The sequence below is a fragment of the Haliaeetus leucocephalus genome, unplaced genomic scaffold (assembly GCF_000737465.1).
Source record: "Haliaeetus leucocephalus isolate CR32 unplaced genomic scaffold, Haliaeetus_leucocephalus-4.0 Scaffold439, whole genome shotgun sequence".
Taxonomy (NCBI): domain Eukaryota; kingdom Metazoa; phylum Chordata; class Aves; order Accipitriformes; family Accipitridae; genus Haliaeetus; species Haliaeetus leucocephalus.
The window spans coordinates 4,029,207-4,053,095 of NW_010972875.1; the positions used below are offsets into that span (position 1 = coordinate 4,029,207).

At 39.6% G+C, this 23,889-nt stretch overlaps 1 protein-coding gene across 1 annotated transcript in view; it reads left to right on the plus strand.

The window, feature by feature from the left end:
• LIMCH1 (LIM and calponin homology domains 1) overlaps positions 1–23,889 on the plus strand; it is a 180,461-nt gene that overhangs the window by 106,596 nt on the left and 49,976 nt on the right. The window contains exons 4-8 of the mRNA XM_010574547.1: positions 303–409; positions 3,768–3,798; positions 6,856–6,966; positions 11,502–11,697; positions 15,599–15,848. Coding sequence (XP_010572849.1) covers positions 6,958–6,966; positions 11,502–11,697; positions 15,599–15,848 — 455 coding nt within the window. The 5' untranslated portion in view covers positions 303–409; positions 3,768–3,798; positions 6,856–6,957. The remainder of the gene's footprint in view (positions 1–302; positions 410–3,767; positions 3,799–6,855; positions 6,967–11,501; positions 11,698–15,598; positions 15,849–23,889) is intronic.

Sequence of the window (23,889 nt, forward strand, 5' to 3'; positions counted from 1 at the left end):
GGGGAAGTTAGCAGGGTTTTCTCAGTTAAAGAAGTTGCTAACATTTGGGGTTGGAAAGAGAGAAGTCAACAAGCTTGTTGCAGTTACATATCTTTAAAAAAAAAATTTTCATATTTATCTGGTTTTCAAACAAAACCTATACTGACTTCTTAAATTATGTGACTGGAAATGTCTTTGGTTCTTCATCTAGCTGATGATATGACTATTTGTGAGCTGTTTGGAAGAGATTGGTTCCGTAGGGTTATTTTTTTTCAGTGATGAAGAGTTAAAAGCTTTTTTTTGTTTGTTTTTTCTCTTTTCAGGATAATATCATCTTATTCTTAAGAGGCTGCAAAGAGCTGGGACTTAAAGAATCTCAGCTTTTTGATCCTGGTGATCTGCAGGACACATCAAACAGAGTGACCATCAAGTAAGTACAACAGCAGTTTGCAATTAATATGTTACAACCTCAAGATGCATGTGATGCAATAGTAAATATTTAAGGATGAGCAAGAGGCTATGCTCATCTGCTCATACTGTCATTTGTATAAAGCAAATAGGAAGCTGAGGTTTGAGAAACCTTCAGCGCTGGGAAGAATACATTGTTCTCTTCAACAGGCTTTCTCTAAGGGCTGTTATTTTTCCCAGAGAGATCAACCACAGCTCTTTTAAAATACTGTTTTAGTTAGGCAATGAGATTCTGTGGGATTTAGGGGTTTTCCTGAGTCTAAATTGATGGCATTCTTTTTTGTCTGTCCAACTAATGAACTATGTAGGCTGGGGAGAAAAATCACAGCTCTGTTATTTCAGATTAAACTGTATTGAAGATGCATTATAGGACATTTATAGGCTTCTCAAACTCTACGAGGTGCAGACATGAGCACAGTCTGTTTATTTCCTAACAGGAACTATAGGCTGGGACATGATACTTGGGCTGAGAATGTCTGTGTGTGAACTGTGTGGACTAGAAATGCCACAGTTTAGATACTTTTTCACCAAAGTCACGTGCCTACTACCACACACATATTAAGAGGTTCTCCTTCCTAATAACTAATTAATGTTTTTTTGTGGGGGCGAAGTGATTTTTTTTTTTTTTTTTAAATCTTCTTTTAATTGGCAGCCTTTTAGCCCTGGTATGTGCACATCCCTCACTGCAAAGAGTACTAGGTGCTTAGACTCCAATGCTTGTATTTTCAGCATTTCACCCCACAAAGTGATTAAAAATATAGATGTGAAACTGGCACAGAAAGAATTACTGACTTGCCTAAGGTCACACAGAGCAGGCTTGAATAAAAGTCCATATAGTCAGAGATTGAAGTCATAAATAGAAACTGTTGTCCCTTTCAGGGAAGATTTTTTTCATCATTGACTAGAGGAACAGAAGCAATCAGACTGTATTTTTCTCTTGTTTATATTAATGGTAATCAAGCTCCCTACCCACCAAGAGCAAGAGCACCCCACACTTTCATGAAATCAACAAAATTTGTAATTGCTGTTATTTAGAAGTTTTCTTGAAAATTTTGGGTCTATCATGCGTAATATTAAGAAGTTATTACTCTACAGACAAGCAAATGCTGCTGAGTTCATTGAATGGCCTTGTTTCATTTGGCCAAAAAGATCACTAATGAAATCCTGGTCAGACATACCCATTTTAGAAAAGTATATGGAAACAATTTACTAAATTTCAGCGGCATTCTATTTTTTTTCCCTTCTGGCAGTGGAAGTTGGGCAAGTTTTCATGGTGTTCAGGCATTGTCTGGGAAAATTCAAAGGTTCTGAAAATCGAATTGGGCACTTGCCTTGTTTTAAGTAATAGTATCCCACTTTTTGCTTCTTTCCAAGTTTCTGGCTCTAATATGAGGTTCTTCTCGCCTGTACATACCAGTGAGAGGGGGCCATGTAACTTATTTCTTCTAAATCTGGTAATATTGCAATGAAAGAGGTTCTTACGACGTCCTGTAAAATCATGACAATGAGTGGCTGAAGAGAGTCGCAAAACAATCCCTAATCTCCATATAAAACCCTCATCTCCATATGAAACCAGAGAGAAAGAGTCTTTCTGATGAGAAGCTTGATCTTTTTGGGTTGAGGATGGTGGAGTATCTCGGAGGAGGCAGGGTGAAGGCTGGGACGAGCCTGGAGCTCCAAGGAGAGCTGTCCAGCACATAAGCAAGTTAAACCAGGAGTAATAAACTCTGCGGAGCTGGCTTGGCTTTCTGCTGAATATGGTGCTAGATAGATGTGAAGTGTCTCACTGGCATGGATTTTTTTTCCCCCATCAACTCTTCAGAGAAAGCAGCTGTGGAAATGAGCCAAATGTTTTCCTAGCGCTGTCCAAGTTCACGCTGAGTAACTGAGTTGAGGTGTACGAGCCAAGTCCATGACTGTTGTAGAGAACTATGTTCGAGACTGTCTTCTGCTAGCTAGTTCCCAAAGCATGAAGGTGATTTTTTTTTTTCCCCCTCTTTGAAGACTTTTGGATTATTTTTTAAACATGGTAAAAGTCGTATTTGTTCTGTGGTAAAGGATGAATATGACATTATTGCACATGATTAAGATAATGATATTTTTAACCAGTTTTTTTCATATAGATGTTAGTTGAGGTATGCATTAGATCTATTTTTTTTGGATCATTCAGCTTATAAAAGTTATGAGCTAATGCTGTAAAGAATTTCTTCCTGACTTGTTAAACAAGACTCTTTTCCACTGCTGTTTTGTTAAGAAAAAAAATAGGACTGTTTTCTTTTTCTTAGTATGGGGGTATTGGTGGATAAAATTCTGGCTTAAAAAAGATGTTATCAAAAATACTTTGTTTTAGCATTGCCTGTATTTGGGCTTTTTGTTGTTCTCACAGATTTAAGTACATTTATTTTTGTTTTGGTCAGGTAACCTTTAATGCTGGAGTGAACTTACTGTTATAGTAGAAGGCAATTCCATTATAAATAATTGGGAGACAATCTTTTCTAAATCTGAAGTAATCTTATTTATTTTTCAACACCTGAATGTGATGCACATTTCCTCCATTCTTTTTTAGTGGTTTCTTTGCTGAATTTTGAAATGCTGTTTATGTTTGCACAAACTTAGTGCTTTGTTGTTTCTCACATAAAACTTCCACCCTTTGATGAACGTTGGTGAAAAAAAAATTGAGAAGGATGCCAATGTTCAGTCTGAGTGCTTGAGTATACATTCAAAAAATAAATATGTTTTCCACAGCAGGCTCTGTTGTAACTGGCAGGATCTTTGTTACTTCACCCATCTACTTTGTTCTTTGTGATGCTTGTTTCCACAGAAGCACCTGCTCTATTTCCTTAATGTTTGGTGATGATTTCCTCAGGCTCCTATGCATGTTCAGTTGCTTCCAGAATCTGTATGGGTTGCATGATTTATCACAGAGCAGAACCTGACTGTTGGATTACTGCAGGACGCATTTTAGTAGTGAGGACTTTCGTCGTCTTTTTTGAAGAAATCGGCAACTCTGTTTCAGGGAAATATTTTCGGCACTGTCCTACTTTACTGGGGGACCGTTATAAATGCATTTTCTTTTTGTACCTCCAGAATTCTAATTTAATGATTGAAGTAATGGTGACAAAATACTCCCACGTTATGAATAAATGAATGTGTGAACTACATCTTCTTAGCTTTCATCTCTTTCCAGCCAGCAGAAGTGTTCTGCAGGCTTTTGTTAGGGAAAATGTGATCTGCTGCATACACGCTCTTGGAAAGTGTGCCTGCTTTCTGATTAATTTTTTTTTCCTCTTTTTTTTTTGTGTGTGTGTGTGTGCAACCAGGAACATTGACTATAGTAGGAAGCTGAAAAATGTGAGTACATCACTTGGAGGGTTTTTTGGGGGGTTGCGGTTTTGGGGTTTTTTTTTGTCATTTGTCTGGTTAATCCTGTATTTGGCCTGAGCAGCAATTATGTCAGTAAAAACTGAGTACAGATGAGTATTGCTGAAAAGTTGTTCTGTGTACAAACCTAACCAGGTTCTACTGGAAATTTAGGTAGAGCTGGTATGGCAGAGGAGCCTTACAACAGAAATAATATGAAGAATGTTTGTCTTTTCTTAGATAAGGGATAAATAATGTGATCTCTGTGCTGTCCATTGTGGTTTTCACTGGGAACGGTCTGACTCGACCACGAAGTTACGCTTTTGTAGCCTTTCATAAATATAGAGGCATAAAGTATGTTTGCACAAAGCACTTAAAATGAATTAAAATGATCTTTAGATCTGGATGCAAGTCTTTACTATCAGATTTGCTAGCTTTCTCATTGTTCTTCCAAATAAATGAGTGTTTCCCCAGAAAGGCTAATTCCATTTAACTTCAATTTCTTGTAAATTTAAACTAATGGCAATGGTAATGGATCCTGTAATTGTTAAGTGGAAAAGAAAATGGCTAAACTTTGCTGGTCTCGTAGTTAGTTACTCTCCTAAAGCCTAGCAAGCCGTCTGTCCTTAGTCAGCTGTAAACTGCTATAAATTCAATTTTATATTTGGATCACGTCCCTGTAAATGGCTAGGAAATGCCAAGACTTTTCCTAATAACTTTGCAAGCCAGTAATCATGACTGCAGGTAAAAAATAATAAAAACCACCAAAACCACCAACACCTCCCCCCCCAGATTATTTCATCCTGTCTTTCCCATCATCATTAGAGTAATATCTTCTGCATCCAGCACACAAAGTTGTAGGGGAGGAGTTCAGCTTTGGCATATTAGCACTCTTGTGGGCACTGGCTAAATATCTTTGTACAGATGTATTGGTTTAAAGGTAAAGTTTCAAAAGTATCCTCCACAGTGTGCTTGTAGGCAATATATGCTTTCCAGGTGCATGATCCTGCAACCTCGGCCGGCAGCCAGTCAGAATTGCTTGCAAATGTGACATTATTTGGGAAAAAAAAGTGGATGAAGAAAGGAAGAAGAGAGAAAGTGATCAAATGCTAGCAGAAATAAATAAAAATACCACAACCTTCATCAGAGAACTGAATGGCAAAATGAATTGGACAGTTTCCTGGTTGCTAGGAATACTGTATTTCCAAGTGTTTTCACTTAACTTGAGAACATGTACTGTAAGAATTTTTTACATAAATTTGTTGAGTAGTGCTGGTTGAAGGAAAACAGCTCAGGTAAAGGTTGTTTCAAGACAAAAAAATCAGTATTGGCGAAAGCACCTCCTTTCCCTCAGCACAGTAGTATCAATTTCGATGTAATTTTAAAAACAAGGTGAAAATTTCTGAACTTTATTAAAAATGTTATTCAGTTATGTTATGGCATGTATATTATTTATAAACTAAAGGAAAATATAAACTATATATATAAAATATATTTTACATTATGCACCACAGTTGTTTTTAAACAGGGGGTCTATATGACACATGCTGTATCCTTTTCTGGCAGGGCCTCAGCTGGAGTGCTGTGTGTGATTTTGGACATCACACTTAAATGAAAAATGGGGATGTTAGAGAAAGTTGATAGGAAAAGGCTAATCAGAAGTCTAGCATATGTGACTGAGGAGGAGGCACCGAAGGAATGTGGGTAGATGTTTTAGGAAAGAAGAGTCTGACAGAGATGTCTGTCCCCAGTGCCTCCGTGGGATTTCTCCTAGTCCTATTTTCTTTAATTCACTATATAGTATGAATTCTATGGCCCTGTCCCATCAAAACATTAACTACTATATTTCAGTTTATTTAACTTTTTTGAAAAAGACAGCTAATGTCAACTATTATTTGTTATTGGTTGCACATCTTTTCCACATGAAAATACTTCCTGTTTTTTCTGCAGTTAAATACTTTGCAGTGTCACGGAATATGCCAAAATAATGAGCATTAGATGAGAAAAAGGCCTAAGTTCTGAGGTGATGGTTTGGCATTTTTAACCAGTGCAAAACATTGAAATGAATTGCCTTTGATGATCAGTTTCCAGTCCAAATTGCTGCTGCACAGGTACCATTAAAGACATTGCTTTAAGTGGAGACATATGTGACTGCAGAGGACTGTTTGCTTTCCCTGCATGATATAAATATCACCAATTTTGGAGGTGTTGGATTTGACCATCCTGAGCATCTTAATTTCTCCTTTCCTAAAACAAGTGCAACACCAGCAGTGTCAGATCAGATTTCTTTGCTGCCTAAAGGAGTAAGAGGGTATATAAACATTTGCAAGAGCAATTCTTGGCTTTTTTTCCACACTAGTTTTGAAGTGACTTGAGTTACAGAGAGGCATCAAGTCAGAACTTGAATGAAATCACTAACTCTTTCCGCTTTAGTCTGATAGAAACAACCAGATGCTCATGGCTTTTGATTAATCTTGGGCTAAGCATTTCTTAAGCTAGCAGAAGCCTGGAAGTAAATGTTCCTGTGTTGTCTGGTTAATTACTTTAAGATGATTAAAAATGGAACTACCTTTTCTGTCCTTGAAATAGGCAGGCACACATTTCAGATGTTTTATTTATTCCATTAGTGTTAACGGTTTTAATTAGTGACCACTAGTATTAGTACTTTTTAGGGACTTTTTTCCTATTGGATTTACAAACAGATACATTTATAAGTGTGTCTTCTGTACAGTTTCAAATATCTTGTCTGTTTTTTCTATTCAGATTTATTTTTGGTGTTTATTTTCTAGGCAGACATGACAGTTTCATTTTCTTATAAAAATACCAGGAAGATAATGTGTTAACTTATGTATTCTGTAGGACTGTTTACATTTTCATAGTTACCCACCATATTTATTTTTAACCATTGACAGACACTTCCCTTTCAATTCCGATTTATAACAAAATCTTGTGCTGCTGTGCAGTTTAGAATAAATGAGAGATGCTGAAGGGATGTAAATTTAGCTAAGTGTGTAGATGGCTTCAATTAATTCTTATTAACTTCTGCAGGTATTAGTCACCATTTATTGGCTAGGGAAAGCGGCAAACAGCTGCACGTCGTATAGTGGATCAACCCTGAACCTGAAGGAGTTTGAAGGTTTGCTGGCACAAATGAGAAAGGTATCTTTTTGTTATGTTTTGGGAATGGAAATTTCATTCGAATTATTACTCCCATAAATAACCTGTTTGTTGCTAAATATGAGAGAAGTGGGGGTCTGGAGTACAAATTACTTGGTAAACCCCTACCTTCTTCGAAAATGTTTCTGGTATGAACGTGAATCAAAGCAGCCGGCTTTGTTGTGATATCAGTGATGCAGCACATGATGTCAAAACAGGGCTTTAGAATTGTCACGTGGCTCTGTCATCTTCATATATTTTGGTCTGAATTATTTTCATTTATGACACAGTTTCAGCTAGAAGAGCTGAGACTCAAAACTAAGGTGGTAGGACTCACAGGAGCAGAGATTTTTCTTCTTTAAAACATTCAGTCTCATGGGCAGCTCTTCTGTTTTTAAATTGCAACATAAAACATCAAACCAAAGTATCTAAATAAAGCTGAAGGGTAGAAGGAGGAGATTGTGTTTCACCAAGGGCATAGTTATGATGAATCTGTGTTTTGCCAAGCTCTAAATTCTCGCTGAAATCATATTTGGTGGTTTATGATGAGCTGAGCTCTGCTGGAAAGGAAAAGTTGTGATTGCTGTAGGGTGGTTTGGGAACTTCTGGTTGAACGGTCCAGCATGCCCTGAACCTCAACATGAGACACTTAACCTCAGTAATGGTTAGCGTTGATATCCAAGCATGTGTTTACTGGGGATGGAAGGGGCAAGGAGCAGGCATGTAAGAAGACGTCAGCACCTGGTGCTAGCATCGCATGTGTCGGACATACTGCTCAGGAAAGGCCGTGCAGGTATATTCTCCAGCCCACAGAGAGCTCCGTGCCTGCTACTCCCTCCCCATCTCATTTAACAACCAAGTCACCACAGGCAGTAGGGTTTGGGGACCATGGGAGACTCTTTACTCTCCTTGAGATCTGTGCTACTGCATCTGCGCCAGCTGCAGCGCTTCATTCTGGGATCTCAGAGGGCCAGCACCGGATTGCCACCGGAGAGGAAATACTTGGCTGACTAATAGCAGTTCCTACACCCTGGTGTGAGCAGAGAGCCTTAACTAGATGGGTAAAATCCCTGTTTGTGAGCCCAGTTCCTGTGAACAAGCAGGTGGAAATGGAGAGGAAAGAGAACATCCTGCTTCTCTGTAGCGGTTTATTTTGGTCTTCATTTGAAATGACCTGTGCTAATCACGCGGGACTTTGCCACTCATGAGTGCTATGACTGAGCCTAAGCAGTAAGGAAATGAAGTTAATACTTGAATTATTGCCAAACAGAAGACATGGGGAAGGAGCAGTCCCCACTGCAAAGAGTCTGAAAGGTGAAACAAAGGCAGACAAGGGAGCTAGTGCAGAAAAATTCCCAAAGTGCAGGTTGCTGTCATGTTAGTGCTGCATGGTATCATGGTTTATTTTTTAATGTTTAATCTCACAGCACGAGGCTCTTCTTTTTCCAGGTGATGTTTACCCATCAAACTAATTATCAGAGCATTTTGGAGGTCTATCTTGAGCCCTTTTGTGGGATAAAGTAGGCTGGGGCCAAAAGGCAGTGTTCTGTGGGGAGCTGATGACTGTGGAGCGCCTGGCTGGGCAGTGCAGAACACTGCAGGTCGAGGACAAAAGCAAGAGGCTGGGACTTGATTTGTTGCAGATGTTGGAGCTGGGAGCAGAGTAGAGATCTCATAAAAGCTGAAAGCTATATATTCCTTTAACGTAAAAACAGAGCGCTTTGCAGTCCTGAAAAGTCTTGTTGAGGTGGTGCTGGTACGAAGGCTGCTGGCGACTTATTTTAAGGTCACCTCCCTACTCCTGTACCCCTGCAGTATTTCCCATTGGCAATTGTGGGCTTGTCTGTTACTGCATTTGAAGAGGATTTGGTTGTAAAATAGAACATGTTAATCATGCTGTGCAACACTCTGATGTTCTTTATAGCTGTGCTCGAGTGATGAAAAGACACTTTATCACATTCTCTACTGGCATTTTTTTCCACAGAATTTAATAATTAAATCAACCATAAATTCAGTCTGGTTTAGTTCTTCTGTTATAAATCCTCTCTGCCCTCCTTTTTTAATAAGCAAATCAAAAGGCAGCTTGGATGTAAGTTGTCTCGGACTCATCTTTTTCTACTTCTCATACTGAAAGGGCTATTCATTTCTAATTTTATTCATGCTACTCTGTTTTTAATTTCATTAACTATTTGGATACGCATTCTTCTTTACTTTTAAGCTAGAAGTTCCCAATGACAAAACATCCATGACTTTTTGATTATATTTAGTGGGTGGAACTTCCTGGAGAAACGCATCTTATATTTGGCAATCACACTTTTACTACCACTCAGTGACATACTGTGTTTTTAATTAGATAGTATGAAAGACTAATGTGCTGTTGTGTGTCATGTTACGGTGTTATCAGTCGTGCAGATAACCACTTTCCCACTGATAACATTTGAGAGATGACATTTGTTCAAGGCAGGACAAGTACCCGTCTGTGAGACGGTGCTGGGCTGGAAGAGTAGCTTTGCCAAGGGGAAGGCTGTAAAGAACATGTTTACAGAAGTCGAAGATCCCATCCTGGTGCCTGCCTCCTAATTCCTGGTGAGCGGCATGCAAAATTAACATCAACAGGCCTTTGAAAGTAGTGTCTGCAGAACTCATTAGTTCACAATTGGACTGTTTTCAAACTCTGGGAGATAGTGAATGCAGGATGGGGCTCCTTGCCCAAGTTTAAGTCCCTGTAACTGCTGAGCAGTTCTGTGTCATTCAAATACAGTAATTTAGGAAAATGGAAGTGTGCCTGAGGATTGAGAATAGCTGATTGGTATGAAGGGATGAGGGGATTTAGGGAATTTGGATTTTTAGAAAGATTTTTGGATCGTGTCACAAACGGGATTTTGGTAGGATTTTTAGATTTGTTCTTGGAAGTGTGTAACTCATGCAGATTTCAGGGAGACGGATCTTTGTTGTCTAGTGTTTCTATCAGTATTTTAGTTTACTAAGCAGGACTGGGGGAGGAAATTACATAGGATTCAATTACGACTTCGTTAGATGTATTTTATTTGTTTTTAGAAAATACTTTCACTTCAATTTGCAGTGAGGTTACTTAATGACATTACCACAGTTTAGCTTGGCCTTAGGTGACCTTTGCTGCTGCCCTTAATGTGGTATTTTGGCAGAGTAATAGTGAGTGGCACTAATTAAGCCTTCTTCCTGAAAAGTCTGCAGGACGTTGGGCCTGATCTCTCAGCCTTGCTTCGAGCCTCCCTCTTTTCCAGCATAGAAGCTTTGGTGTGTACTGCAGGACTCTCCTCTCTCCATCACTTCTCCTTTCTTGTGGGGAGGTGGCCTGCCATAGCGTACTGTGTTGTTCTTGATTGATCTTCTCATTGGCACTACTAGTAACAGGTAAAACCTTAGCGGTAAGGGACAGTGGGACCTGTGCTCAACATATAGCCATTGTGCTCCAGCTAGTGGTAAGCAGGGGGTGCTTCTTAATTAGGAATTAATATTCAAATGCTTCGGGGGGGGGAAAAAGAAAGAAAAAAAAAATCACATTCCAGTCTCTTTGGGTCACAAAATGTCAGTCTGTTAATGGCACCCACATCTCTGACTTTACTTACTGTCTGGGGAGAAAAAAACAGATTTATCTTTGAATAAACGTAGTTTATTTTTGTTTTTTCTAAGCCTGTGCGATTGTAATTAATGTTAAGACACTGTCTAAAACAAGGAATTTATTATAATGCAAGGGTGAGGATGGCTTCTATTGACCTTTTCCTCTGCTGGAGTTTCAGTGTTTTAGTATGTGCTGCTTGCACTGGAAAGAATTTATAATCACAGGGCTGTCAAAGACAACCATTGTTCTCCCTGCTCTGAACATGTGGGTCAGCTACAAGTGCTTTCATATCCCCCAGAGCCAGGAGCTGGCAAAGAGTAAAGAGCACAACTGAATTCTTCTGAGGCATCAGGAAAAGCATTTTGCATATTTTTCATTGCTGATTGCTTCAGAAAGACATCCCTCTTTCATAACAGGAATTTCTCTTCAAGGTAGAGGGAGGCTGGGGCACACTGCTTCATTATTTTGCCGAGCTGAAGCAGCAACAACAAATGCTGTCTGCTGGTGTCCCGGCCAGTTACAATAGATGGGCAAGGGGAGGGGGGAGATCTTTTGGAAAGCAGCAGACTTAAACCTGATGCAGGCACGATGTTAAAATTGTAGTGCCTTTGCCTGTGCTATGGACTATGGACGACAAGTCAAGTTTCAGGTTACTTTCAGTTTTGATCGGTTTATTAACTTGCCTGTTGCAACTTTTTCTCAGTTCATCGTACTAATCTAATGAGCGGGGTTTCCTCTTAATCAGCATAAAATTGGGGTTTGTTGCAAGCCTGCACATTTGTCTTGAAGGGGAGAAGGGGCAGAAAATAAGGAAACCGTTTTTTGGGGAGGAGATTTTTAGTATTTGGGAGGATGCTTTGCTGGTTGATGTGTAATGGATCTCATGGGCATGTCGGTGGTTTCTTTGTGAAGAAGTACCTGCTGTACTTCCCTGTAGGAAACGGAGGATATTGAGAGCCCAAAGCGCAGCATTCGTGACAGTGGCTATATAGACTGCTGGGACTCTGAACGCAGCGATTCCCTCTCCCCACCTCGCCACGGCAGAGATGATTCCTTTGACAGTCTGGACTCCTTTGGCTCCCGCTCGCAGCAGACACCATCTCCAGATGTAGTGCTCAGAGGGAGCAGCGATGGTAAGTACCGGTCATTGTGGCACATGGATAACCTTGTGACATATAAGTAATGTTTCTGAAGTAAATGCGCCATTCAGAAGCTGGACACAGCCTCTGAATCGTGCTAATCTGGTGGGAGAATTTCTCTGTGAATGCTGATTTGTGCTCCCTGAGGTTTAGATGACTTTGCCAACAACTTACTTGAAGTCTGTCTCAGTTAGGATAGCATAGCGTTGGAAAATGAGTTACATCATTGCAGTGTAATTTTATGATGGAAGAGTGCTTTTCTGGGTTACGGTGTAAGAGGATGTTATGCAGACTCATTTTAACTTATGAACTAGGCTGGAGCAAGAAATAAAAGCACAGGAACAAGGGAAATATTGAAGTGAATAAAATACTTGCCTAAGTAAACCCTGGGCAGATAAATGACATAGAAATATCTTGGAAACGTCTGATGCTTGACAGAGTTTTGAAGTCTGATGTACAACATTTTACCAAATGTCGTATTTGTTTTCATGGTATTCAGAAAACTGAGTAAATTAATAGTTCCCAGTATCAGACCTGTGGCCATCTTTGTACACCTTTGAGTGAGGATGTGCAGCTCTAGGCTTACAGAAGGGTGCTGCTTCTCTGCCTTTCTTGTCTGATTCCCAGAGGCTTCCAGAGGCTTGTTAATACAGCGTGCTGGATGAGGAAGGATTTGCTAGGGATAGGTATGGAGCATGCACTTAGGTTACCTGTTGTGAGCAGGATTCTGGTTCAGAATAAAAGGAAGCTTGATTGAGGCTCCCACTGTGCGGTTACATTCCCGATGAATGGATGAATCAGTCAAACTTCATCATCAGATGATGTTCCACACATGAATCAATTCTCCTTAGTAATGTTATTTATTTAATACAAAAAGGAAGGGCAGAAAGACTTTTTTGGTAGGAACCAGATGTTCATACTGCTTTTGGCAGCGTGAAAGAAACTGGTGCTAATCATAACCGGACACATGCGAGATTTCCTGAGGTGATGGGGAACTCCTTAAAACTGAAGAGCTGGCAGGGAGAGCTGGTATCACAGCTGAGTTATGAAAGAGCTGTGGGGAAAGCAGGGCTAAGATCTGCTCTGCTGTTCTAAGTGGCCTGTGGTGCTGGGGCTGTTTCCCGGAAAGAGCCTCATGCCCCCTCAGACACTGAACAGAGCACAATCTCCACATTACAACACATTTTTCTGCCTTCCCAAATGAGACAAAAGTGTGGTGTTGGCAAATAGGAACACGTCACATGTCTTAATCAAGAAGTGTTGCTCCATCCTGGATGCTCAAGGAGTGTCCAGTGTCCCTGCCTACTTGGAGCTGGTGGGCAGCCAGTTACATATATCCTGTAGCTGCTTCCTATCAACTTCTGCTGTATTAGCAGGTATTAGTAAGGTTTTGTGGTTGGTTGTTTGCCACAGCTAAGACATACTATCTTGTCACATTCTTGTGTCCATAACAAACACAAAATAAGATGCAAGCATACAGAGCCTTTTCTTAAACATTAATCTTTAATGATATCCAGACCCAGAGTGCATGCAGATGCTGTGTGCACATGTATGACTTGTCCAGCCGGCCCTTTCTAATATGTCCCATTTTCCCTGCTTGCTGCTGCCATAACTTCACAGCTGTCTCCTCCAAGAGTTGCAGGTGAGGCGTAGCTTGGCTGACCTCTCTTCTGTCGAACCTCTTCCTGTGGCCCCAGCCGGCCAGTGTTTCAGTCAGCTGCATGTAGTTTTTGATAGAAATAGTGTATATGCAAAGCTGGATGGAGGGAAAGGTTCTGCTTGCGTTACTTCTCTCTATTCAGATAGGAGCTTTACAAACCCAATAATATGATCACAAAATAAAACTATGATTCCTTCCACTCCTAGAAAAAAAAAAATTAATGAATGGAGATCATTTAAGTGATCCTAAGGTGATGATTAGTTTAGGTGGAAGCGGTAAGTAATATTACCTTCACAAATGCCACCTGCGATTAGCCCCACTGTTTAGGAACTGCTCTGGTGTCCTGTGCAGACCCTGTCCCTTGGCAAAAGCAAACACAACCAATGGTTGAGCAGAACAGTTTGTTTAAGACACAGTAGAATGGCAGACTGACCTGCCTGTGGAGTTGCTAATGTGCTCAGGAATGAATAAGTCCTCTGCTTGGCTGGCAGTTGTGCATGGATGCTTGTATGAAGGATCTGTGTGTGTCTGTGGTGTATAACTGCTTGTTACGGGTTGTGGAAACTGGCTGCTGCTGCTTCTACTTGGAAACGCAGAACAACAAAGTTAAGGTTATAAATGTAGAGCACAGCTGCATCTTCCATTCGGTGCTTTGGCTTCAAGAGCTTTTTTTTTTTTTTTTTTTTTTTTTTCAAATTTGAGGTGAAATTAATTTCACGAGTAAAATATGAATAATTAAAGAAGCTGTTTGTCTTTGAAGTACTCAACTGGGGGATGCTGGTAGGCACATCACTAATGAGGGAGAGGAATCTGTTCTATTTCCTCTGCTACTGTGGTTATCTATTCCAGCATTTCTGTCTGCCAGTTCAAGACTGGTTTTCATGTGATAAAAAAATAAACACCAGAACAAAGTCAAGAGTAAACAGAATAGCAAATAACAGTAAGGGATCTTTTCATTTTTTTTTAGCTCCTCTGTGGCCCTGCTCAGTCTAATGATACTATAGCTCTTCAAACTTCAGCTATCCTCAGACACCCATGATTCTGTGGCTGTGTCTCCACTTTTTGTTTGGACATACTTACGTTACCAGTCATGGTGCTGGTTATCCTATGCTCTTAACCAAAATTGTTCAAGCAAAAGATTTGTGGCAAAAAGCGCATTATGATTTTTGTCTAACTAGCTCATTTCCATTGTGTCTTGTCTTTTCTTACTGTTCCCTTTCACTCTTCTTCGGCTCTCTCCAAGCAAACATTGAATAACTTAATCTGTTGCAAAAGCTCTTTGCAAATAACATTCCTAGCATATTTAGACCTCTTTTCCTTCCCCCACTTTGAATTATACACAAGCTACTTGTGATTTTTATGACTTCATTGTTTTCAGTTGTTCCTTAGGTAGCTCAATGAATTAGCTAGTAATTTACTAGTGTGGTGAATTAGCAAGAGGACACAACCTGGGTGGCTTCCCCTTGCCCCAAAAAGGGGAACAGCTATTGCATATGCAAGTGTTGTAAAGGGGCCAAGGGCCGGAGACATCCAACGCCTCAAAGCTTGGAGAAGATTTGAATGCTGGTGGGAGAAATGGCTGAATATGCTCCGTTTCACTCATCAAACCAGGGCCTGTGGTGATGTTACACTGCTGGGAGAGAACTATTTACATAGCTGCTTTGTGAATTACTTAAAAAGGCTTGTGATGGTGCAGGAAATCTAGTGAATGTCTATGAAGTGGCTTCCAAAATGGCTATGAAGGCAGTTCCACTGCAAATGCTCTTTAAGGTATTTGTCCTACCATTTGGGAGTTTTGTTTTCAAGTTGGAAAAGTCTTGCCTAAGTTTCTGTGTTTTAAATGGGTTGTAAATATCAGGAAGCTTAGTCCAAAATAAAACAACTAGAAGTCATTTGGGCTTTAGTCAGGTAAGCTTCTGTAGCTGTCCTGTGTGACTGACAAGTCTGGTTTAATCTGACCCTGAGTTTTTTGATGTGCCCTGTAGCTGAAGATGAGTTTTTCAGGGGTAGAAAATAAGGGTTGATGGAAAAAGATGCATACTGTCTGTGTAGATATTATGGCTACTACTTTCAGTGACTGATTTTAAAATATAAATACAGGTAAAAGCGGCCTCATTTTTTGGTGTTTGCATGCTAAATGTAATTTTTTAGTGGTGTCTTCTCCGATTCATAATTTAAAAAAATAACTGGATGAAAATGAAAAGAAAAGGGATTTTTTTTCTCCTTCCTCACTAGGGAGAGGAAGTGACTCGGAAACTGACCTGCCACACAGAAAGATGCCAGATGTGAAAAAAGATGATATGTTGGCGAGGCGGACCTCACACGGTGAACCCAAATCAGCTGTGCCTTTTAACCAGTACCTCCCGAACAAGAGTAATCAGACTTTCTATGTACCTGCTCCACTTCGGAAAAAGAAAGCTGAGCGAGAAGAGTACCGAAAGAGCTGGAGCACGGCGACTTCGCCGCTAGGAGACAGACCTTTCAGGTAAGACCAGCCTGTCCAACTTCTCCCTTCCTCAATGATGATGTTTTAACACTTGCCTAATTTTCATTCTTTTCATAATGCGTATGAAGCTGTAACAAATTTCTTGCTGAGATGGTACCGATAAATTGTTTGTAACAATTGGCAAAGGTGGTAGAAAAGCAGTGAGTGGAAAATCGTTGTCTTGATGTCAGTATTTACCATACAGTGCAACGTATAGCTTGTGTTTGACAAGATGCTGGTTAATATAAGTACCATGGACATTGACTTAAACCCAAGGCTGGACAAAAATGTTCTGGATGATCTGTTTCAGTTCTCAGGACAGTTACTCACTGACAAATGATACTTATAAGTAACGTTTGATGTATTCAGTCAAAATAGGTAATATTTTTGCTGCATTTTTTTAAAATGAATTTATTCATATGTTGTATTCTATACACCAGTACAGTTTATATAGCTGTGATTATGTGTTTCTGCATGCTGGTTTTGTCAACTGATATTTCACTTTTGATTTGGCCTAAGAAGCAACTTCCATTAAAGAGCATAATTATCTTTCCAGATCATTCATCAGAATATCCTTTGACATCTTGATATCAACAAAATGTGCTTATAATAAATAAGTGTGTATGTTTCAGTCACAGCATACATTAAACTACCTTGTATAATTCAATAGCAAAGCCCACCCTGAAACCATAGAAGAAGAACAGAATGAAGCATCAGGACTGTGTGAAAAGGAGAAAGTGGGCTCCATGGCTCCTGAGGCCAGCTCCCTTAAAAATCAAGTAGGTTTGAATCAAAATGAAGGAAACTCCATAGACGAGTCTCCTTCACATAGTGCAAAAGAAACATCAGCACCCAAGCGGAAAGATGCAGAAGAGATCAGAAAGTTAAGAAGACTCGAACAAGCTGGCATTAAGGTCATGTCAGCAGCCCAGCGCTATGGCAGGTTAGCCCAACAGTGTGGGAAATTGTGCACGCTTCACATTTTTAGGATTGGCTGAAGTGTGGGTTTCCTCGATCTGCTGTGATTTCACTTCTAACAAAAATCCAGTCTGCTAAGCACTCACCATTGCTAATGAAGATCTTGGTCTGAAAAGGCTTGTGATATGGCAACTGGATTGCAGAGTTGTATGATGCTAACTGCATTTGTGTTGAGAAATTGTATCGTCTTACAGTGTAATGTAAACAGACTCCAAGAAAACTACTACACAGACTGCTTGTCACCTTCCACCTAATGCTTTCTTGCATTTAATAAAAAAATACCTATAAATGTACATTAAAAATGCCTTGTTTAGGCAAAAGTTTCAGAAACTTACTTGTTGCCGATGGGATGGTTTAGTTTACTGAACCACACGTCTTAGGTGGTTAATATTTTTAGCTGTGTTAATAAATGATACATTTATTTTTAATGGCAGGAACTATAAAAGTACAGTGCTTGTTAACACTTGTACCAGTTAAAGCATGGAGGCATAGTTCAGCAATCATAATTTGACTGAGTTTGGCATGGAGTATCAGTAGTTATTCACTTATTACCTGTGTTATTTATTTTTGGATGTTGTTCAATTTGGTTATTTCCTGTTCTTTAACTCGAGAGCTGAATGATGGCTAGGCTCACTGCCCACGCCTTTCCATCATCTGATACTGGATCCTCATGAAAAATCTCTTTTTCTCATGGGGATGGCCTGCAAAGCAGAGTTGTAACCAACATGTCAGAAGACTAGGCTCTTTTAAATGATTGAAATGGTTTGGCTAAAGGGTAAGTGTCCAAATGTCCTCCTGTCCAAAACATTTTATTTAGGATTGTGGGGTGAAATCCTGACAGTGAGTAGTTCAGCAGATGCTGATCTACAGTCTGGGCTTTGAAATATAGTAGTAGAAAGTACAGCGCTTATGTGATACAGCTTGTTTATAGATACAGTGAAACTTGTCTGAGGCCATATACAGGTGTGCTATATGCAGATAAAACAGTCACAGTATATACGCTGTCATACGTCCTCTTCTCAGGTTTGCTTCACTGGTGTCAAGCTGTAATGAACCAGTGTTTATTTGTGGTTGTGGGGTACTACTTTAACAAAGCCAGATACTAATGAGGAGGAACTATCTGTCATAAATTAGTCCTTTGGGCTCAATTAGTGTGCTAGTTGATCTGGAATCCATAAACCGGTAGGATACTAGTATGATCCTGTTCTGAGTCTAAGGTTGTAGTATTAATGGTAATAATGTAGTAATATGTAGTAAAATATAGTAATAGCTTGTGGTTAGCAGTGCAGTGCACAACAAATAGTGCTGCTTGCATTTGCATTTGGAGGATGCTCTCTATATTGAGAGTCCCTTTTCCAACCCTGTGCTTGATCTGCTGGCTTGATCTCCACAAAAGAAGCACATGTGATCAAATGTGTGGCTCTTTGGCAGGAAATCGGTTCTCTTTCCTTGGACAATCTGTTGCCCTGACAGGGCTGAAGGAAAAGGGAGGAGAAATAACAAGCCATTTTCCTTCCTTTCTCTCACTAGAAGCAGCTCATGGAATTTGGCAGCTGGAGGAAGGAGGAGCTGCTGGTTTTCTGCCCCAGCTGAGGGTCAAAGAGCAGAGCTTCATAGCCCAAGCTTCACCATAGTGAAGTAGGAGACTGCTCCTGGGGATTGTAGGAAGACACAGCAGAAAAGGCACTGGGGTCAGAGGTCTGTAAGGAACATTATTTGTATATGTAAGTGGAAAAATAGTGGGTGAGGAGAAGGGAAGAATTTAGTAGTGACACTTTAGGATACAGGGGAGCATTTAATCATTTTTCTTAGTGTCTCATTATCGTTCCCTGATCTTTGAACCTCTATACTTTCTCTTCTTCTTGGCATCAGATTCAAATTTCCATGCACTAATGACACTGAGCAATTCTCAATCCCTCTTGTTTCTGTGTTCTGATTTCTTTTTTTCTTTCACCCCTCTTATTCCCTCATCTTTCAATGATGCCAGCCTCTCTTTTTTTTCACCTGAGGTTATCAGTTGTCTTCCAGTTCCTCTGAGTTGTTTACAGGCTGTTTCCTCTCAACATACTGACCTCTGGAGGATACCCACTGTGACTTTGAGTTCTCCAAGGCATCTGATTGTTCCTAAAGCTGGAACTCCGTAGGGAACCATTCTGGGTCTGGCACTGGAAGGATTTGAACTTGTATGCAAATGTATTTTTTGCTTGGAATCTAAGTACTTATCTTCATTGCTGTATCGTGTTCTAGGAAAGGGCTCCATTGAACTAGGTGCTGTACAAATGCATGCCAAAAAGCATTCCCCCTTCCCGAAGGAGTATATTGTCTCTTTATAGCATGTTTTTTTATTGATGCGTGATCCTCTTTGCTTGCTTATTGTCTGCATCTGTCTCTTATTTACGCTATTGTATCTGAAAGGTACGGATCAGATTCATGGAGACTCCCTAAAAAGAGGAGAATTAAGTGTGTTGTAATAGATGATGAAGAGGAGAATGTAAGAGAGAAGTGTGAGCAAACATTTTTGGCACATTTGTTGCAAAAGGGACATGGACTCTTATCTTGACAGTGCATAAGCATGCAAAACACTCCTGTTGTTCTGAAATGCGATGTAAGATCCACAAGCCTGTACAAGACCATGCTTCAGGGAGTGCAAATGCCCACAGTCTGACACTTTGGAAGCACCTGCTGTGCCACCATAGATGTGGGTGTTGTTTCTGCAAGGGCTGGGGCTGAGGGGTGCAAGAGCAATTTGCAAATCTGAAGGGAATTCTGGTCCATTGCAATCTTCAAATCTACAGTCTTTGCTATCTCTATGGTAAACTGGCCTTAAAAAGCACTTTTGAGACGATCACGAACTGATTCAGGAGACCCCAAAATGTCACAGCTAATTTCTGAGTCCATTAAAAACAAAATGTGACTGAATGGAAAACATTCTTAACCTAGAAACTGATTGCTGAAGTCTAGTTACATACTAAAATGTGTAAGTTTTTCAACTATTCATTACAATGACTCATAGTTGCTCTTTTGAATGTTATAACTGTATTTCTTTGTTGCCAAAACCACCCTTCTCAGAAATACTATGTTTGATGGTCTCAAGCTTCAATAGCATTGGTGGACATGAGACTGAAAAATCCAGCAGTTTTTACTGAATAATCACTTGGTTATACATAGCTCTTAAAAACTAAAAGCATAAAACAATACCCCCAACCTAACCAGCTGAATAAATACCCATCTTACTGATTTTCATTTAAGAAGTAAATATAAACAAGATTTAGTGGAGTATTATGTGATTTTTTTTTTACATGCCCTTTATGTCCAGGGTTCTGAAAACTATTTCCAAAGTATTAGAATTCAGAAAAGGGTAATGATACCAGTAGTAAAGTCTGATTAAAAAAAAAGGAAGTTAATCATATGTACCCTGGCTTATTTGGGAGAGCAAGTCCTGGCATATAAGACTTTTAGATAACTGTTTTCCTTTGTGCCTAAAACATTAGGCACAGTGTATCTACTTTAGATCAGTATATTTTCTCTAAAATTTTCGTATTCTTGTACTGGGGGGTGGGGGTGGGAGATGTCTTGGGAAACCATGAATGGAAAATCAGACTCTTTACTTGGTGGTCATCTTGTACGTACTGTATTGCAGGTTTAAAAAGCAAATTGGATTTTGGCCAATTATGTTTGTGTATTGACAACCTGTGATTTAGAATTGAGTGATGTAATATACCTGTTCAGCAGTGAAATTTGAACCTGAAGATGACCTTGTAGGTCTGTTGATTTTGTTATATACAAGAATCGACATACTTAATTAACTTCTTACCATATTCTTTTACAGAAGAAAGAGCAGTAGAAGACTCTTGTAGAGTACAGTTCTAAGTGGAAGCTAAGGGATTGGACTACCTTTGCTGAGGGAGGTTGTATGCAAAGCATACAGCAGCTCAGAGCCGTCTGTTCCTGCTGTTTCGGAAGCTGTTGTGAACAGAGACGCTCATGAGGGAGAGGGACATCAGTTCTCTTTGGAGCGCCTTCGGCCAGTGTTGTCTGTTGCCTTAAATGAAATCTTGATACTTCAGAGAGATCTAAGGAAAAAGTTGCCTTTGGCTAATGTGAGAGCATGCTCTCCACATCGCTAATGGGGGGTCCTGTGCAGTGCAGTGTAACAGGGTGAAGGCAGGTAGTTTCATAGTGCTCCTCTGTCCTCCGAGCCTGAGCCAGGCTGACCTGTCAGGGGTGGTTTATGGCTTCCCCATAACTTTCTCTGGCAACTTTGTTGAGCAGTACTTTGAAAGGGCAGCTGGGGCCATAAAATAAGTGGCGTGTATAGTGGGCTTGCAGGGCTTTAAAATGTTTTAAAAAACAGCTAATTATAATACTGTTGTTTTTTAAAATAGTAGAGAAACTCGAAGCAACCCCTGAGCTGTTTAGATTTGCTTTCTTAATGTCAGTCTGTTTAATCCTTTGTGATACCTTCTTTTTCCTTGTGTATAGCAGGGTGTGCTATGTGAAAGAGGAAATGCAAGATATCTGCAGCCTACAAAAGCACTGCATGGAACAGTCTACTACTTGATATCCAACTTCCTAAAATATCAATAAATACAATTTGATTTTCAAACAGGAGAGTCTCATAGCTCTTGTCATCTGCCTTTCCAGTTTACTTAAGAGTATTGACTGTTACAAGTTAAAATAAGCTTAATCTTTCTGGGCACCACCTGTCAAGGGTCTTTATTGTCATAATCTTCAGTAACAACAAGGCTGTGTTGGTATCAGTTGTGTTTCTGACCAAGACAGATGGCAGTGTGTTCCAGCATGCCAGTATCATTGGCATACTGGTACTATCATTGTAGCTACTGTATGTCAGCATTGGCATAGAGGGCTTATTCTGGAGGAAAGGGAAGGTTAGTTAGGGAAAGAATCAAGCGTGGATGTGTGTGAGAAGAAAAGCGGTTAAGAGTATTAGGGCAAGCAGCCTCGGTGATTACTCAGGTCTCTTAGAAAAATAGAGCCATTAAGAAAAAAAGTGCCAAATATCTGGTATTTCAGGATGCAGCAATGTTGGCCAGGGATCAGGTATTTGCATCAAATCTCTTTCTTTGAAGTGTTGAAGAAGTTTAATACTGCCATTCACAGTACTACATTCAGTGCATCTAGTATGTTAAACTAGTTCTTACTGGTTCTTCTAGCCATAGCTAAAGTAAGTAAAGATCCAGCATGCTGATTTTCTGTGTGAAGTCCTTGCGGATTTGTTACTTGTATATGATAAGTTTTATTTATAGCAAGGCTTTGCCCAATCTAACAGTGGCCTGGAGCATATTTGATTAAGTGTGCTTGTTTTATGACCTGGACATGAATGCTGCCGCTGCTCTCTCCTCCCCTGGTGCATCAAGAGCTTTATTTAATTTTGCTCTGTGTCAGTAAAAAGCCAACATGTGAAGACAACAGAAGCACCCCAGACATCATCCTTCGCAAGGACAACCCCTTCATGACATATTATCAAGGGAAGGATTCTGGTTCAGAAGATGAAGCAGCCAGCAGAGTTCCTGATTTAGAAAAGGATGACTTTGCCACCCGGAGAGCCAGAATGAATCAACCTAAACAAATAGTTCCATTTAACTTCTTTTTAATTGGACCCTATACAAGTAAAGATAAAGGTAAACTGGAAGACGTTAAAAAGCCATTGCAGATGGAAAAGCAGGAACATGCAAGGTGTGCATTCATGGTCTTTTTCTTTCTATTATAATGCTTAATTTCACATGGCTTATTGCTGAGTAGGACTAAAGCTGTCTTGGCTACAAAAAACTTACAGGATAAAGTAAATGCAAATGCTTTATCATAAAGTGGAAAATAAAAAAAAAGATATGTAGATTACTAACTGTAATTTTTTTGTTAGAGTATCAGGACCAGGAGCTTAAATTGGCTGTGAGTGTAAATAACATAAAGACAGACACTTTTGTTACCTAAGTTCATGAGACAGCTCATGGGCATGAGTAGTGGAGAATAAACTTGGAAGATGTGTTTTGCATCTCAGCTCTTTTGCTGAGTATTTTCAATGCACATTTTTTGGTGCATTTGTTTCATCTAACGTACTTTTAATACCCTGCATAAAACATGGACTCTGAAGTCTGTAGTTAAGGCACTGAATATATATGCCTACTGTAGTACGCTGAATTGTGTTGTGCATAGTCCTAATGTTTCTTATACAGCAATGTTTTTGGAAATGGAGCATGGGTTACAAGGTTTCAGCCTGGAAAATCTCTTCTTTCTTCAGTTCAGTGATACAGACCTTTAAGAAGTTGCTGAACACAAGTATCTGCTAGGCACAGATCTTCTTCAGGAAACAAGTGTATTTGTTTTATTTGTGCAATGAGAAGTGATCCTAGATAAAACCACTATATACACATTACAGTGGACCTTGACTGTAATAACTGATACAATCAGAAAACTTCTCTTAATATTTAGTAATTCTTTTCAGTAATGCAAAATATGCCTTTCAGCTGCTGGTAATTTGATTATATTAACATTTTCTAATGACTAGTTTGGCAGGGCATCTGAAGAGCACATAACCAAATTTTAATATTCTAATGCTATTGACATGACTGTAAGATCAAAGAAATTCTGTAGTATGTTTGCAAGCAAAACTTGAATTCACTTTGCTAATAATATGAAAATTAGATATTCGTAACTATTTAAGAGAAAGCTTATTGCAGAAATGCTTAATACAGGAATAACTTAAAGATTTTTCTTGCCTGAGCAAGAAATAGACGTCAATAGACGTCATGCGAAGAAATGGTCTCAATAGTGCATGAGCGGGGTAGATGAGAGCTTTCAACTTCAGATTATTCATTCCATGTTTACTTCCTAAAATTAATACAAAACTAATCTTACAAATTCAGTTTTATCTTCTTGTGCTCTGAACCTCTTCTATTGACACTGATTTATAATTGCTCCCTTGAAATATCTTTTCTTGCTGAACTGGAATGTGCATTAAATTAGAAGAAGACGGGTGCACATGGCATCAGCAAGGCAAATAGTGACAAGCAAAGAGAACCTACTTCTGCAAACTGAGAAGACT